This window comes from Scyliorhinus canicula, chromosome 3, assembly GCF_902713615.1.
Source record: "Scyliorhinus canicula chromosome 3, sScyCan1.1, whole genome shotgun sequence".
Lineage (NCBI taxonomy): Eukaryota > Metazoa > Chordata > Chondrichthyes > Carcharhiniformes > Scyliorhinidae > Scyliorhinus > Scyliorhinus canicula.
The window spans coordinates 120619389-120637551 of NC_052148.1; the positions used below are offsets into that span (position 1 = coordinate 120619389).

An 18163-nucleotide genomic window follows, 5' to 3' on the forward strand; every position below is an offset into this window, starting at 1 on the left:
TTCCTCCAGCTACCAAATATTATTTGCATTCGGGTAAGCCTTGTGACTTTCCTTGCTATACCCCATTCGTCAAGACCCTAAAGGAAGAAGCACATCACTTGATATCACTCTTGTATGCCTTATAATGAGCTTGGTTTAGCATGGAAAGACTTGAGGAAGGAGTGATAGGAATGGAGAACAGATTAAGGATAATTTGCTAACATTGAATATTGCAGACAGATGACCAATACATAAATGGTGTTATCCCTTGTCCCAATGCAGTGCTGTTTAATATTTTAAAAAATTGAAAGTAGAGTCAAAGTGATGAGTTTGTATATAAATTGCTTTGTGCCCACTGCATTTACTTACAAGGTCAGCCCCCTGTTTCACTATTTTTCTCAATTTAATACATTGTTTTGTTGCATCCTAACTTTTAATGAGCAATTTAATTTTAATTGGATTGTTTTAAAAGTTGCAGAATGATTTTGGTGGATTTTCCTTTGAAAATTAAGTGTCTCCTCTGTTCTGTGGAAACTTTAAATTTTGAAAGCCATTAGATTTTAGTAGTAATTTCACTCCTTGTTTTGCTGTAAACGTATCATTTCAAAATTTGTTTCCATGTGGAATTTCACCAATGTTACTTAACTTCTACTTAATGTCTTATTTAAATATCTGCTTTTCTCATCACCTTTCTTCTGTTAACCTTATTGAAAACCCTATTTGAAACCAAAGTCTACAAGATAACAAAGGCCTTTCAAAATGCTTTTTTGTGTGGAACAGCACCCATTCGCTGAATTGCTTGCTATAGATTATTTGCAACATCAGCAACTATATCAAACATGTTGATTTATGAGAATGTGAAAGGCACGTGAAGAGTTTTTTGTAATGCAAAGGAGGGAGGACCTGAGTGAGTTGTTAAAGGTTTTTCTCTTCATAAATAGCAACGTCATGGCCCTAGTCTCCAAACAAGAAAGTGTTTGAATTAAGATTCATTCTTTGCTGATACAAACTGTTGTGTTTATAGTTTCAGCTAAAGAGTAAACTAGTAACTCTACCTATACAAAGCTCTAAACTGTTTTTACATTTGAAAAATTGAAGGCAAGCTAGCACCAATGTTACAAATTAATTTTAAATTATTTTTAGAAAGTAAATGGGAATGTTTAATTATACTAAATGGAACATAAAGTAACAACAAAACCCACAATTTTTATTCTGCACTTCAGAAAAATTGTAGCCCGATTTTTATTTTTATTGAAAAATAATTTTGAAGTCAGAGTTGTGACCTCTCTAAACATTTATACTAGAGACTACTCAGCAACAATGCCCCCACCTACCCTCCCAAAAAACCTGGTCAGCAGTGCCTCCAACTAAATGGAGTTCTGTCTCATGTTTTTCTCTACCCAAGCAGATACACAACACCAAACGTAAATGGCCATGGCCAGTGGCACTGGATGTCATGTATCTGTTTCTCTGGATGTACACAGCCTGATTAATCTAAAACAACAATAGCTGGAATTCTCCGGCCATTGGGATTCTCTTTTCCTGCTGGCAGTGCACCCCCGTTGCGGGGTTTCCCGGAGGCATGGGGTGACTTTAATGGGAAATCCTATTGACAAATGGCGGGAAGGTAGAATTCCACTGTCAGCAGGATGCCACTGAAAAACATGCGACTGAGGGTCTGCCAGCCCAAAATATTGCATTAACCTAGTGCTTTTAACATTTCACAAAGGAGTCCGAAGTTCAACACCCAAGTAGGAATTGGAAATTAGAAAGGATGAATGAAAAATCATAAACTTACAGGGCACAGGAGGAAGCCATTTAGGTTATTGCCAGTATACAAAGAAAAGAACAAAGAAAATTACAGCACAAGAACAGGCCCTTCGGCCCTCCCAACCTGCGCCGATCCAGATCCTTTATCCTTTATCTAAACCTGTTGCCTATTTTCCCTTAAAAGTTCTATTTCCCTACTTTTCATGTTTTTTTTCATTTCTCTTTCCAAATATTTATTCAGTTCTCTTATTCCCTTCACTTTTATTAGGGATTGCACTTCTGCTATTCCTAACAACTTTCTGCATTTTTAAAAGATCTCTTCTGAATCTCTCCCTTCATTTTATGGTGGTCTGGAAATTTATGCCCTATAGTTACTGAATCATCAGTCCATGAAAATAATTTTTCCCTACTTACACGAGGAAATAAAATCTTCGTAATCTTGAATACTCCAGCAGATATCCTTTTAACCTTCTCTGTGTAATGAAATTAATGCAATGTATTGAAAAGAGCTGAAATGTTTCTTACAATTAAAATCTTGTCCTCAATGTTATGGGAAGGCAGTGATGTAGTGGTACTGTCCCTGGATTGGTAATCCAAAAAAGAAACAAATTTATGCTCTGGGGACCCAGGTTTGAATCCCAGGACAGCAGATGATGTAATTTCAATTCAATAAAAATCTCAAATTTAAAAAGTCTAATGATGACCACAAAACCATTGCAAATTGTTGTAAATGACCTTTAGGGAAGGGATATCTGCCGTCCTTAGCAAATGTGGTTGCATGTGACTCTGGACCCACAGCAAAAAGTCCCTCTGAAATGCCGTAACAAGCCATTCTGTAGAGTTACGCCGCAAAAACAAACATCTCCAAGGAATGAAAGTGGATGGATCACCTGGCATCGACCTAGGCATTGAAACACCAATGACAAACGCTGCCCTATCGACCCGGCAAAGTTCTTGCTAACATCTGAGGGCTTGTGCCAAAATTGGGAGAGCTGTCTAACAGACTGGAAATTTAGGAAATAGGAGCAGGAGTAGGCCATTCAGCCCTTCGCATATGCTCTGACATTCATTATGACCATGGCTGATCATCCAACTCAGTAACTGTTCCCTTGTTCCCACATATCTTTTGATTCCTTTAGCCCCAAGAACTGTGACTTAACTCCTCCTTGCAAACGAACAATGTTTTGGTCTCAACTGCTTTCTATGGTGGAGAATTATACAAGCTCACCACTTTCTGGCTGAAGAAATTTCTCCTCATCTCAGCCTAAAATGGCCTACCCTGTATCCTTAGACTGTGACCTCTGGTTCTGGACTCCCCCACCAATGGGAATATCCTTCCTGCATCTACCCTGCCTAGTCCTGTTAGAATGTTATAGATTTCGAGATCCACCCCCTCCATTCTTCTGAACTCCAGTGGAATATAATCCTAACAAACTCAATCTCTGCTCATATATCAGTCCCGTCATCTGAGGAATCAGTCTGGTAAACCTTTGCTGCACTCCCTCTGTAGCAAGGACATCTTTGATATAATGCAACATTCCAGGTGTGGTCTCACCAAGGCCCTTTATACTTGCAGCAAGAGAGCCCTACAGCTGTACTCTAACCTCTCGCTATGAAGGCCAATGTATCATTTACGTTTGCTGCCTGCTGCACCTGCATGCTTGCTTGCAGCGACTGGTGCACAAGGACACTGGGTCACGTTGCACATTTCCCTTTCTCAATCAATAGCCATTCAGTTAATAATCTGCATTCCTGTTTTTGCTACTTAAGTGGAAATCCTCAGATTAACCCACATTTTTATGTTACATCTATCATAAATCTGCCCACTCGCTCAACTGCCCAAATCACACTGGAGCATCTCTGCAACCTCCTGACAGCTCACCCTCCACCTAGCTTTGTGTCACCTGCAAATTTGGAGATATTACATTTTGTTCCCTCACCTAAATCAGTCATAAATTTTGTGAATAGCTGGGGTCCTAGCACTGATCCCTACGGTACCCCAATAGCCACTGCCTGCTATTTGGAAAAAGACCAGTTTAATCCTGCTGTTTCCTGTCTGCCGACCAATTTCCTATCCATCTCAATACACTACCCCCCAATTTCATGCACTTTAATTTTACATGCTAATCACTTGTGTGGGATCTTGTCAAAAGCCTCCTGAAAGTCCAAATAAACTAAATCCACTAGCTCCCCCTCGTCAACTAGTTACATCCTCAAAGAATTCTAGTCGATTTATCAAGCATGATTTCCCTTTAGTAAATCCATGCTGACTCTGTCCAATCCTGCCACTCACTGTTTTCCAAACTCTCTGCTATTCAATCTTTTATAATAGATTCTTTAACATGTTCCCCACTAATGACGCCAAGCTGACTTGAATTCCCTGTTTTCTCTCAACCTCCCTTTTTAAACAATGGGGGTTACATTAGATACCTTCCAATCTGTAGGAACTGTTCCAGAGTCGATAGAACCTTGGAAGATGACCACCACTGCAGCCACTGTTTCTCGGGCCACTTCCTTAAGTCCTCTAGGATGTAGATTATCAGGCCCTGGTGATTTATCAGCCTTCAATCTCATCAATTTCCCCAATACCATTTCCCTCCTAGTACTGATTTCCTTCAGTTCCTCCCTCTCAAAACCCTATGTTTCCCAACATTTCTGGTACATCATTTGTGAAGACAGAACCAAAGTATATATTTAGTTGGTCAGCATTTTCTTCGTTCCCCATTATAAATTCCCGTATTTCCGGCTTTAAGGGACTTGCATTTAGAACATAGAACATAGAACAGTACAGCACAGAACAGGCCCTTCGGCCCTCAATGTTGTGCCGAGCCATGATCACCCTACTCAAACTCACGTATCCACCCTGTACCCGTAACCCAACAACCCCCCCCCCCTTAACCTTACTTTTATTAGGACACTCTGGGCAATTTAGCATGGCCAATCCACCTAACCCGCACATCTTTGGACTGTGGGAGGAAACCGGAGCACCCGGAGGAAACCCACGCACACAGGGGGAGGACGTGCAGACTCCACACAGACAGTGACCCAGCCGGGAATCGAACCTGGGACCCTGGAGCTGTGAAGCATTTATGCTAACCACCATGCTACCCTGCTGCCCATTTGTCCTCAACCTTCTTCTATTCATATACTTGTAGATGTTTTTATAGTCAGTTTTTATTTTCTCTGCAAGCTTATTCACGTATGCTATTTTCCCTTCTTAATCGATCCCTTTGTCCTCCTTTGCTGAATTCTAAACTTCTCCCAATCCTTAGGTCTGCTATATTTTCTGTGGCCAATTTGTGTGCAACTTTTTTAAAAAACGCATTTTATTCAAATTTGTATCAAAGTAGGTTACAGCAAATAAACACTCCGTGAAATATTCTTCCCAACAATCAACTATACAGATTTTTCTCGTTTTCACCCCCTCCCCATCACCCACCCCCCCTGCAACGAACAGCTCCTCAAACACGGTCACAAACATCCCCCACCTTTTCTCAAACTCCCCTGCTGAGCCCCTTAACTCATAGTTTATCTTCTCTAACCGCAGGAAGTCATACAGTTCACCCAACCATGCTGCTACCTCTGGTGGCGATGCCGACCGCCACTCCAGCAGAATTTGTCGCCGTGCAATCAGAGAGGCAAAGGCCAAGACATCGGCCTTACTCCTCTCCATGACCTCAGGCTTCTCTGAAACCCCAAATATCGCCACCAAACGGTCTGGGTCCACTCCCTCCTCCACTATCCTGGCTAAGACTACGAACACTCCAACCGAGAATCTTCCCAATTTTTCGCAACCCCAAAACATGTGCGTGTGATTCCCTGGCCCCCGCCCACACCTCTCACACTCATCTGCTACACACTGAAAGAACCCATTCATTGTCGCCCGAGTCATATGCACCCTGTGCACCACCTTAAACTGTATCAGGCTCATCCTTCCACAAGAGGGGGTCCCGTTTACCCTTCGCAGTGCCTCACTCCATACTCCCCAATTGATCTCCATTCCCAACTCCGCTTCCCATTTCTCCTTGATCTTCACCACACACTCGCCTCCCTGCTCCCCCAGCTATTTGTATATATCCCCAATTCTTCCCTCCCCTTCCACATCCAGAAGTAGCAGTCGCTCCAGCAGGGTGTACCTGGCAATCGAGGGAACCCCTTCCAGACCTTTCGTGCAAAGTCCCTAACTTGTAGATACCTGAACTCACTAGCACTCGGCAGCTCTACCCTCTCCCTGAGCTCCTCCAGACTGACGAACCCTTCCTTCAAATACAAATCCCTCACCTTGACCAGCCCCACTTCCCTCCACCTCCTGTATACATTATCCATCACCCCCCGGCTCAAACCCATGATTCTCGCACAGCGTCGTTAGCACCGACATCCCTTCCACCCTAAAATACCTCCTCAGCTGATTCCATATCTTCACCGTGGACTGCACCACTGGGCTCCTTGAATACGTACTCTGAGCCATTGGCAAAGCTGCCATCACCATAGCCATCAAACTAGACCCCTTACAAGATTCCTCCTCCATCCTAACCCACTCTACCCCTTCTCCTTCCCACCGTCGCCGCACCTTGTCCACATTCTCCACCCAATAATAATGAAGCAAGTTTGGCAACACCCCGTGCTGCCTCTGCCTCTGTAGCAGGGTCCTCCCCACCCTCTGCACCTCCCCCGCCCATAGAAAGTCAGAGATTTCCACTTTCCGAAAAAAGGCCTCTGGTATAAAGATTGGAAGAGCCTGAAAGATGAACAAGAACCTCGGCAGAATATTCATTTTCACCACTGGACTCTCCCCGCCAACGTTAAGTGCAGTGGTATCCCACCTCTTAAGATCCTCCCTGGCCTCCTCCTCCCAGCTTCGTTAAGTTCCACTTACGGAGCCCTGTCCATTCTCTCGCTACCTGAATCCCTAAGTACCTAAACCTATCCCTCGCTACCGTAAATGGCATCCCCCTAAATTAGCCTGCTGTGCCAGCTCATTCACTGGGAATACCTTGCTTTTCCGTACATTCAGCTTGTATCCCGATAACCCTCCAAACCTCCCCAACAGGCCCATAATCCTTCCCATACTCTCCAACGGATCCGAAACATACAGCAAGAGGTCATCGGCGTAGAGCGACACCCGATGCTCCCCCTCTTCCCTCATTATCCCTTGCCACTCTGCCGACCCCCTGAGAGCCATCGCCAATGGCACTATGGCCAGTGCAAACAGCAGCGGCGACAGCGGGCACCCCTGCCTCGTACCCCTGTGTAAGTCAAAGCTTTGTGAGCTCATTCATACTCGCTCTTGGCGCCACATACAGCAACCGCACCCATGCCACAAATCTCTGGCCAAATCCAAACCTTCCCAAAATTTCGAAAAAGTACCGCCACTCCGCCCGATCAAATGCTTTCTCCGCGTCCATGAACACCACCACCTCCGGTACCAGAGCTCTCGACGGATTCATCACCACATTCAACAACCATCTTATATTACTTGCGAGCTGTTGCCCTTCACGAAGCCTGTTTGATCTTCTGCAACCACCTCCAAAAAAGATTGAGGGTGCTGGGCCTTTTCTCATTGGAACGGAGAAGGATGAGGGGCGACTTGATAGAGGTTTATAAGATGATCAGGGGAATAGATAGAGTAGATAGTCAGAGACTTTTTCCCCGGGTGGAACACACCATTACAAGGGGACATAAATTTAAGATAAATGGTGGAAGATATAGAGGGGATGTCAGAGGTAGGTTCTTTACCCAGAGAGTAGTGGGGGCATGGAATGCACTGCCTGTGGTAGTAGTTGAGTCGGAAAATTTATGGACCTTCAAACGGCTATTGGATAGGTACTTGGATTAGGGTAGAATGAGGGAGTGTAGGTTAACTTCTTAAGGGCAGCACGGTAGCATTGTGGATAGCACAATTGCTTCACAGCTCCAGGGTCCCAAGTTCGATTTCGACTTGGGTCGCTGTCTGTGTGGAGTCTGCACATCCTCCCCGTGACTGCGTGGGTTTCCTCCGGGTACTCCGGTTTCCTCCCACGGTCCAAAGATGTGCAGGTTGGGTGGATTGGCCATGACAAATTGTCCAAAATTCTATGATTAACCTAGGACAAAAGTTCGGCGCAACATCGTGGGCCGAAGGGCCTGTTCTGTGCTGTATTTCTCTATCTCTATCTCTATCACCCCCGGGACACAATCCTCCATCCTCCCCGCCAACAACTTAGCCAATACTTTAACATCCGTGTTCAATAGTGATATGGGTCTATATGACCCACATTCCACCGGATCCTTCCTTTTTTTGGGATTAGTGTGGTTACTGCCTGCTGCATCGTCTCGTCCCTTCTCCAGTGCTTCATTAAAAGCCCCCAACAAATGTGGTGTCAGGTCCGCCGCAAATTCCTTTTAAAATTCTGCTGGGTACCCATCCGGCCCAGGGGCCTTCCCCGACTTCATACCCCTGGTACTACCCAGCACCTCCCTCAGCCCCAGGGGCTCCTCCAACGCCTGCCTTTTTGCTTCATCCACCCAGGGAAATTGCAGCTCATCCAGAAACCACCCCATGTCCCCCTCCTCTCCTCCTCGGTCTGCCTCATAAAGTCTCCTCGCCAATCCCTCCACGGTGGCACCTCGAATATTCACTGTCCACCTCCACTATCTCGCTCACGAGACGGTCATGTTCCGCCCTCCTTTCCTTATTCGCACAAACAATAAATGAAAGAATTTCTCCCTGGACCGCTGCCTTCAGTGCTTCCCAAAAAATGCCTGCCCACACCTCCTGATTCTGGTTGAACTCTCTCAATCCCTAATCGCCAACCGCACCTTATCACAAAATCCACCATCTGCCAACAACCCCGAGTCAAACCTCCACCCCGGCCTCTACTCTCGTCCTATACTGAACCGGATATCCAGCCAGTGGGGTGCATGGTCCGAGACAACTATCCCCGCATAGCCTGCCCCCTCCACCCCAACCAAAATCTCCCGACTCACTACAAAGTAATCAATCCTCGAAGACACCTTATAGACGTGTGAAAAAAAATACTCCCTTCTCCCTGGGTTCTGAAAGCGCCATGGATCCTCCATACCCACCCTCTCCATAAACCCCCTCAGCTCCCTTGCCATTCGTATCCTACCTATCGACCTGGGGCTCAATCTATCAACCTTCGGCTCCAGGACAGTTATAATCTTCTCCCATGATCAAATGGTAGGTGGCCAAATCCTGGATTGCTGCCAGCAGCACCCTCATAAAACCCACATCATCCCAATTTGGGGCATACACATTTCCCAACACTACCGGTGCCCCTTCCAATACCCCACTCACAATCACATATCTCTCACCTGGATCCCTCACCTCCTTCGCACTCACGAATCCCATTTTTTTGCTTATTAAAATCACCACACCCCTCGATTTAAAATCAAACTCAGAGAGTGAAAAATCTGCCCGACCCACCCCTTCCTTAACCTAACCTGATCCTTCACACGGAAGTGTGTCTCCTGCAGAAAGACAACCCCTGCTTTCAAGCTCCTGAGGTGCGCAAACACCCGCAACCTTTTAACCGGCATATTCAGTCCCCGGACGTTCCACGTTACCAACCTTACCGGAGGCTTGCGCCTCCAATCCCCTCTGCCGTCTGTCATCTTCCCCACTTAACTCCTGCCCATTTAATTCCACTCTGTACCTAACCCATCGCAGATGGCCCCTTTCTTCACCCGTGACCATGTCATCTCTCACCCCCTGCCGTGTCGCAGAAACCCCACCCTCCCAATGCTTTTCCCCTTCTTTCTCCCCCCCCCCTACTTCCCCTTTCCCCCCCATTACTTCCCCTTTCCCCCCCGCCTGGCCACCCCTTCTCCTTCACCACTTCACCTCCGTTCACCAGCATAACCTTCTAGTGCTGCTGCTCCTGCCCAAAGGCACATCCTAATGACCTCACCCTCCCTCTTTCCCACCCCCCACTCCTCAGCTCAAAGAAAAAGGCCTCCTGCTGGCCTTACCCTCCCCCACCTAAACGAGGACTTCTCCTGAACTCCAGGTAGCCTTCTCCAAAATCAAACAAACAGATGTTAAACACAAACAGTGCCATAGAACAGGAGGGAGGATGGGAAAATCCATCCCCTATAAACATTTCACCCCTACAACTTATAATCTCCTCCCCCCTCCCCCCCCCACAAAAAAAGGCGAAAATCCTCCAATACCTCCACCCACTTCAAATATGCTCCTGACCATTACATAGTGCCAGCACCCCGGTTCCCAAGCATTGTCCACGCAGTTCTCCTCCAGTTTATGCTCCTTAATTAAGTCTTCGGCCGCTTCTGGGGTCTCGAAATAATACTCCCGGCCTCCGAACGTCACCCATAATTTTGCCTGGTAGAGCACCCCAAACCTGATCTGCCGCCGGTACAGCACCGCCTTGGCCTTGTCGAAACTTGCCTGCCATTTTACCGACTTGGCTCCTATGTCCTGATAAATCTGCACGTTATTTCTCTCCCAGTCGCAGCTACGCATCTCCCTGGCCCACTGTAGAATTTTCTCTTTCTCCAGAGACCTATGCGCTCGGTCCACTTCAGGTGCCTTATCTAGCACCCCTTCTGCCACCAGTCCCGCCAGCATTGTCGAGATATACGTCGTGGCACACACACCTTCCACTCCTTCAGACAGGCCCACTATTCGCAAGTTCTGCCTTCTCGAGGTATTCTGCTGCTCCTCCACCTTTGCTCTCAGCGTTTTACAAAGGTCACCTAGGAGCCCCACCTCCGCCTCCAGAGCCATCATGCGATCGCTGTGGTCCGAGATCACTCCTTCAATCTCCCGAATCTGTGACCCCTGCACCTCCAAACACCTCTCCATCCTTTCCAAAGTACTCTTCAGGGGTGCCACAGCTTCTGAAATGGCCTTTGCATGATCCTCATGCATTTCTTTCCTCTGTTTATGGAATTCCTCCTTGATAAAAGTCATCAGTTCCTGTATCTGTGGCCTTACAGCTTGCCCCTCCCCCGCCTGCATGCTGGAAGAGACTGTCTGTGAAGCACAAGACTGTTTCAACTTTCCAGCCAAACCTTTCACTGTTTTCTGCCGGGTCCGTTGATCAGACGAATACCATTCCAGGGGTAAACTACTCCTCTAACATTCACCTATGCCTTTTCATCAAAGTTCCACCCTGATCTGGGTAAAAAGAGCCCTTTTCTGTGACTTTGAACAGGAACAGCCCTTTATGTGACCAATCACTTCATGGTCACAAGCGGAAGTCTTGTATGCAACTTCTTTTGATCTAATACTATCTCTAATTTGCCTTGCGAGCCATCATTTGGCTACTTTTTTCATTTTTTTTGTAGGACCGGAATGAACAATTGGTGGGTTCTTTGAATATTTGCCATTTCCTATTTACCACCAATCCACCATAGCCAACCTGTGCCTCATACCTGGTTTAGCACAGGCTAAATCGCTGGCTTTTAAAGCAGACCAAGGCAGGCCAGCAGTACGGTTCAATTCCTGTACCAGTCTCCCCGAACAGGCGCCGGAATGTGCTGACTAGGGGCTTTTCACAGTAACCATTTGAAGCCTACTTGTGACAATAAGCGATTTTCATTTCATATTCATATTTTATTTCATAGTTTCCTTTATTATTTATCAGGATCCTAGTCTCAGGATCAGCTATGTCACTCTCCATCGTTTTTTTTTCTAATTAAGGGCCAGTTTAGTGTGGCCAAGCCACCTTCTCTGCACATCTTTGGGTTGTGGGAGTGAGACCCGCTCAGATACAGGGAGAATGCAAACTCCATATGGACAGTGATTTGGGGCTGGGATCGAACCCTGGTCGTTGACTCCGAGGGGCAGCAGTGCTAACCACTTCACCATGGTGCCTCCCATCAATCTCCATCTTGATGAAGAATTCTATCTTATTATGATTGTTCATCCCAGGCGGCATGTGGCGCAGTGGTTAGCACTGGGACTGCGGAGCTGAGGACCTGGGTTCACATCCCGTCCCTGGATCATGTCCTTGTGGAGTTTGCACATTCTCCCCATGTCTGCGTGGGTTTCACCTCCACAACTCAAAGATGTGCATGTTAGGTGGATTGCCCACGCTAAATTGCCCCTTAATTGGAAAAAAATTATTATTCATCCCAAGGGTTCTCGTACAATCAGTTTGCCAATTATTCATTTCTCATTACACAACGCCTAGTCTAGGATGGCCTGTTCTCCAGTTGGTTCTTCAATTGATTGATCCAGAAAATAATCCCGTTTACACTCCAGGAATTCCTCTATGGCATTATTTGACTTGTACAATCTATAGGCAGATTAAAGTTGTCCAGAATTACAGATCTTCCTTTATCACATGCGTCTCTAATTTCCTTTCAATGCCATTCCGAACAGCTTGGTAGTCTATATACAATCCCACTAACGTTTATTGCCCCTTGATATTTTTTGGCTCGATCCATACAGATTCCATATTGTCGGAGCTAATATCCTTCCTCACTATTGTTAATTTCCTCTTTAACCAGCATTGCAACCCACTGCCTTTTCCTTTATGTCTGTCCTTTTTAAATGCTGAATGCTCCTGGATGTTCAATTCCCCCATCCCTCATCAGCCATGTCGCTGTAATCCTGGCTATATCAGACCAGTTTATATCTATTAGCGTGATTAATTCATCCACTTTATTGAAAATGCTCCACATATCAAGGCGCAAAGCCTTTGTTCTTCTCTTAACGTTCCTTGGCCTGTTCCCATTATTTTACACTGGCTCACTTAATTCTGCCCTTGATTTCTCTGCCTATCACTTCTTACTCCATTTTCTGTGTTTTGTTCTTGTTTGTGTTTGCTCCTCCTCTGACTCCTTGCATAGGCTCCCAACACCTTGACATTTTAGTTTAAACCTTCCACAACCAATCTAGCAAATATTCCCCCTAGCGCATCAGTCCCAGTCCTTCCGAGATGTAACCCAGGCTTGTACTGGTTCCACCTCCTCAAGAACTGCTCCCAATGTTCAGGAATCTGAAATCCTTCCCATCACACCATCTCTTCAGCCATATATTCATCTGATATAGCCCGCTATGTGTGATCTGACTGAAAATAATCTTGATATTACTACCTTTTGAGGTCCTACTTTTCAACTTACTTCCTAACTCTCTTCTACTTTTAGGACCTTACCCTTTTCTCCCTTATGTCGTTTGTACCAATGTGTGTCATGACCACTGGCTGCTCCCTCTCCCCATCCAGTATGCTCTGAGACATCCTTGACCTTGGCACCAGGGAGGCAACATACCATCCTGGGCTCTCGTTTGTGGCTGCAGAAACGTCTATCTATTCCCCTTTCAATTGAATCCACAACAACTATTGTATTATCACACTTTTTACTCCTCCCCTCTGTAGCAGAGCGAACTGTGGTGCAACAAATTTGGCTCGTGCTGCTTTCCTCTGAGAGGCCATTCCCCCAAAAGTACCCAAAGAGGTATGTCTGTGTTGCATCTCGGGCCCTTCTTCCCTGGTCCTCATTCCGAAAGAATATAACCCTTTACAAACTGTAGACCACAAAATGTAGACCGTACAAACTATAAGCGATAAAGGTAGTAAATACTTACCTACCCATACTCTCCCAAACAGCTGCTTCCACTTGTCCCACATCACCTTGGGAGCTCCAAACTCCACGCTGTCACTCCGCTCTCAATCCCGCTCTTTCTCGCGCGTCTTCATCCTCCCCACTCCGCTCTCAGTCTTGCTCTGATTATTCAAGCAACAGTTGGTATGATCACCATGCTCAGCAGAGTGGTAACAGGTGGGAGTTGCCCTAGGTGTCCTCAACAGTGACTCCCGACTCTTATCAGGTCAGACATGGGCAAGGAAACATGTTAATTTGTATGTACTGTCGCCTCTCAACTGATGAATCTGTACTTGAATACCACTTGAAGGAAGCCCTGATGGTGGCAATCCACAGAATGTTCACTTGAGTTGGAGGCTTCAATGTCCATCACCAAGAGTAGCTCAGTAACACCACTCCTGGCCGAGCTGGCCAAGCCCTTAAGAACATAGCTGCTGGACTGGGTCTGCAGCAGGTGTTGAGGGAAGGCATACTTCATCCCCACTTACCTCGCTGCAGATACATCTGTTCATTACCATATCGGTAAGAGTGACCACTATAGAGTCCTTGTGGAGACTGTTATGATCCCAGCTGCCGCTCCAGTACAGGACTGCTAATTAACAAAAAGGAAAAATCATGAAAAAATTGGGTGATTAGACAATACTCCTTTACTCCCCCCTTGTTTAACAAATACACACAGATTTAAAGATTAACATGGATCACAAAGAACATTTTAAGCTACAGTGGTCTCATTACGCAAAAAGTCCCTTTTAAGCACACACTGGTCAAATATGTACTGTCTGTACAAATTTCCCCCCCTTTTTCATCCCCACCCCCTCCCTTCGCGATCAGGAGCTCCTCAAACATGGTCACAAACATCCCCCACCTTTTGTCAAACTCCTCTGCAGAGCCCCATAACTCATATTTTATCTTCTCCAACCGCAGAAAGTTTTACAGGTCACCCAACTATGCTGCTACCCCCGGTGGCGATGCCGACCACAACTCCAGTAAAATTCACCACCATGCAATCAGAGAGGCGAAGGCCACAACATCGGCCTTCCTCTTCTCCATGAGCTCCGGCTTCTCTGAAACCCCAAATATTGTCACCAAAGGGTTCGGGTCCACCTCCTCCTCCACTATCCTGGCTAAGACCGCGAACACTCCAACCCAGAATCTTCCCAGTTTTTCGCAACTCCAAAACATGTGCGTGTGATTTGTCCACTTCTAAGCCTCCAATATGTCCAATACCAATAACTGGTCATCTGGATTGTAACGTCTGCTTTAGGAGTTTTTGCACCTCCTGTCCTGTCCAAACTGTCTCCTGGCAGAGTTGAGAGATGTTTACTCCGTGAGGTCCTGTCTCCAACTCTCCTCAAATTGCCTAAATTAAAACTTCAAAGTATTTTCCTTGGGACTTCCAGTTGCTAAACAATGCCCACAAGTTTATGCTATTTACTTATTTTTCACACCGTAAATAGAAACACAGTTGGAACTTAACTAACCACCACATCTTGTCCAGCAATAAGCTAATTATAGGTTTTACACTTCCAGGCGCAGAAACATTAAATTAACACACTTAAAAACTATACCTTATTTGTATTGGTGAACATTAGAAATATAAATCCCTTCAAACGACCTTTTGTTTTCCTAACAAAAAGTCCTGTCTTCACATTGAGGGTAACCTCCATCACCGTGCTGAATGGGCTAGATTTCAAAAAGATCTAGCAACTTCAGACTGGGTAGCCATGAGGAGCAAATGGCCATCAGCAGCAGCAGAATTGTACTCAACTGCAATCTATAACCTCATGGCCCAGCATTTCATCCACTCCACCGTTATCACCAAGCCAGGTTCAATGAAAAGTGGAGGGGTGCATGCCAGGAGAAGCACCAAACATAAAACTGACCTGGTGAAGCTACAACACGGGACTACTTACATGTCAAACAGCATTAGCAGCAGTGATGGACAGAGCTTAGCGATTCCACATCCACCAGATCATATCTAAGCTCTGAAGTCTTGCCACATCCAGCCATAAATGGTGGACAATTAAGTAACTCACTGGAGGGGACGGCTCCTCCATGATGGAGGAGGCCAGCACAACAGGGCAGAAGACGAGGCTGAAACATTTGCGACTGTCTTCAGCTAGGAGTGCCGAGTAGATGATCTAACTCTGCCTTCTGCCTCTGGAGGTCAACAGCATCCCAGATGCCAGTCTTCAGACAATTTGATTCGTTCCACATGATATTAAGAAACAGCTAAAGCGGGCGGCATGTGGTGCAGTGGTTAGCATTGGGACTGCAGCACTGAGGACCCGGGATAGAATCCAGGCCCTGGGTCACTGTCCGTGTAGAGTTTGCACATTCTCCCCATGTCTGTGTGGGTTTCACCCCCACAATCCAAAGATGTGTAGGTTAGGTGGATTGGCCATATCTTTTTATTAAAACAGTAAAAAAATATATACAAGGCCAACCTGTACAAACACTCATTTTGTGTTGGAGAAACAGGGTGCCCTCCCCTCAGTACCAATGTACGGGGGGGTTGGATACTCTGATTATTAAAACAGTTCACAACACGTTTCTACAAAAAACAAATGGCACAAGCACTAAACTTTGTGCTGGAGAGACCAGATAGTCTCGCCTCTGTACCATAGGTGGATTGGCCACGCTAAATTGCCCCTTAATTGGGAAAAACAAATAATTCGCTACTCTAAAAAAAAAATTTTTAAAAAGAAACTTCTGAAGGCAAAATGATTATTGGTTGGCTTTATTGGAAATCAAATTAAATGGGAATTATGTTAAAACACACAGCTTCTTAATTTTCTATTTGTATTAGCCAGGTGATTGTGTAATGATACTGTGAGGATATTGTAATCTGTTGGCCATTGTTAGTCACATGCTGGGAGCATTGTTAATTAATGACCTTCAAAGTTAAAGAAAGGAAATACTAAATGGTTTCATAATTTGAGATGTTTGTTGACTCTCACTCCTTCAATCTTGTTGCTACATTGTTGAGAATAAATTGTTAAGAGGATTGTACTACTTTTGTAATCATTTTGTTTTTAATTACTTTCTCAGGTCATCTTAATAGAGTTTTTACCGAAGACGCCAATATTTCGACCAGACTAGCAACCCATTTTGTTTTCAGAGACTTGTTGAAGTGTGTTGTCCTTCCAATGGTGCCTTGCTTGGTACTCCTAGTGAAGATTGTCAGTCTCACTGATTATTATGGTTGTTATCCAGTTTTTCATTCCCCTGTCCATACGTTTTTGCTCAAGTTGATTTTTTTTTGTATTTCTCATAACTTACATTCCAAACTTTCTTCTCTCAGTTGTCACTTGATGCATTGATCTTGTAATTTCTCTTTGGATCTCTCCACCCTCTTCCAAAAATGTTTCTTAATAGCCATTGTGTTCTCCTTTTAATCCCCATTCATGCAGATTTCCTTTTGCACACTCAACAACTTTTACAACACTCACTAAAATTGTCTAAAATGGTTCTATAGTTACTAAAATAATCAGTTTGGTAATAATGCCTGTGACTCACCCCACAGTTTCCTAGGAGATTTTTGATAATGAATTAAAATTGCTTGTTGGACTTTTTAGAAGAATCAACTTTTCTGCATGTTCCATTCTCCAACCAATACCTGAAGAGCAAACAGCAGTAGTTTCTCCATGCAGTATTGTTTCTTATTTCAATACACCATTTTTCTCTTTGTCCTTTTAAATTTGAACTTGATCTACTGTGCACGTATTCAAAAACACAGTCTACCGTGGCTACAGAGGTCACAACGTTCATATGAAGAAAACAGTGAAGAAATCATGTCATTTGGCTCTGCATGCGTCCTGAATATTTAACTCTAAACAAATGGAATAAAATACCTTGAATTAGTACTATAGCAAAATCAAATGAAGGCATTGTATGGTCATTTGGAGCCAGGATCATGAAAAAATGCAACATTATCAAAATCGGAAAATGGATACTTTGTTCAGGTAGCTGCCATAAATAATGGCTTTTATGACTTCAGTTACTTTATTTGTTTACTTTTTTTCTGTACAATTTAGATTTACATATAAATGTGTAGATTATTTTTTGCCCTGTACAAATGGTAACAAATAGTTCATTGTGCGGACTTGTGTATATTGTATAGACTTTTGGGTCAGGTCATTTTTTAAAAATATATTCTGCACCTCGGGTAGTGGAACCTGTCAGTGTATTCAAAGAGGTGCTGATTTCCATTTAGTATTTCACTGAATACCACCAGGACTTGTGGTGCAGGTTAATGTTTTTATATTTTTAGCTTTTTTAATTATAATTTTGCTCAGAGATTTAGAGAGTCGGTTACTTCACAAAGGTTGGTCCCTGTTTTTTTAAGGGGTCAGGTTTTGCTGTTAACTACAGTATCCGGAACATTAGGAATTATATAAAATTAAATTCCCATATGTTAGCACCTTTGACTGCAGTTGAAAAATTATACACACTTTGCTATTTCTTGTATTTGTTCCCAATACCCTGCAATGATGTTCTGTTTGTGAAATATATGAAAATTGAATGATTAAATTTGATCAGATGTATCTGATTGTCCAACACACAACTGCTGAATTACAAAAAAGCTTCATAATTGACTTGAGATTTGTGCTGTATATAATGATGTATTACTGTCCGAGTCAGTATGCATGTATACTAACCTGATACTTAAATCCGAGGCACAGAGTTGGGGGGGGGGGGGGGGGGGGGGGGGGAGATGGGGAATTCATTGAGCCTTCCTTTTCATTCTGGATAACAAAACACCTCATTTTGCTGTGATAGGGGAAGTTTGTTTTGTGTGTAAATGTTACAGTAATCTGAAGACCAAAGTCAATAATAGTTT

The 18163-nt window shown here is 44.6% G+C and overlaps 1 protein-coding gene across 2 annotated transcripts in view; it reads left to right on the forward strand.

Annotated features, from left to right (window-relative positions):
* LOC119962916 (cysteine-rich hydrophobic domain-containing protein 2) overlaps window positions 1-17918 on the forward strand; it is a 105204-nt gene extending 87286 nt beyond the window's left edge. For both annotated transcript variants that reach the window (XM_038791186.1, XM_038791187.1), the window contains one exon: window positions 16372-17918. In XM_038791186.1, coding sequence (XP_038647114.1) covers window positions 16372-16422 — 51 coding nt within the window. In that variant the 3' untranslated portion in view covers window positions 16423-17918. The remainder of the gene's footprint in view (window positions 1-16371) is intronic.
* The last annotated feature ends 245 nt before the right edge of the window (window positions 17919-18163 follow it).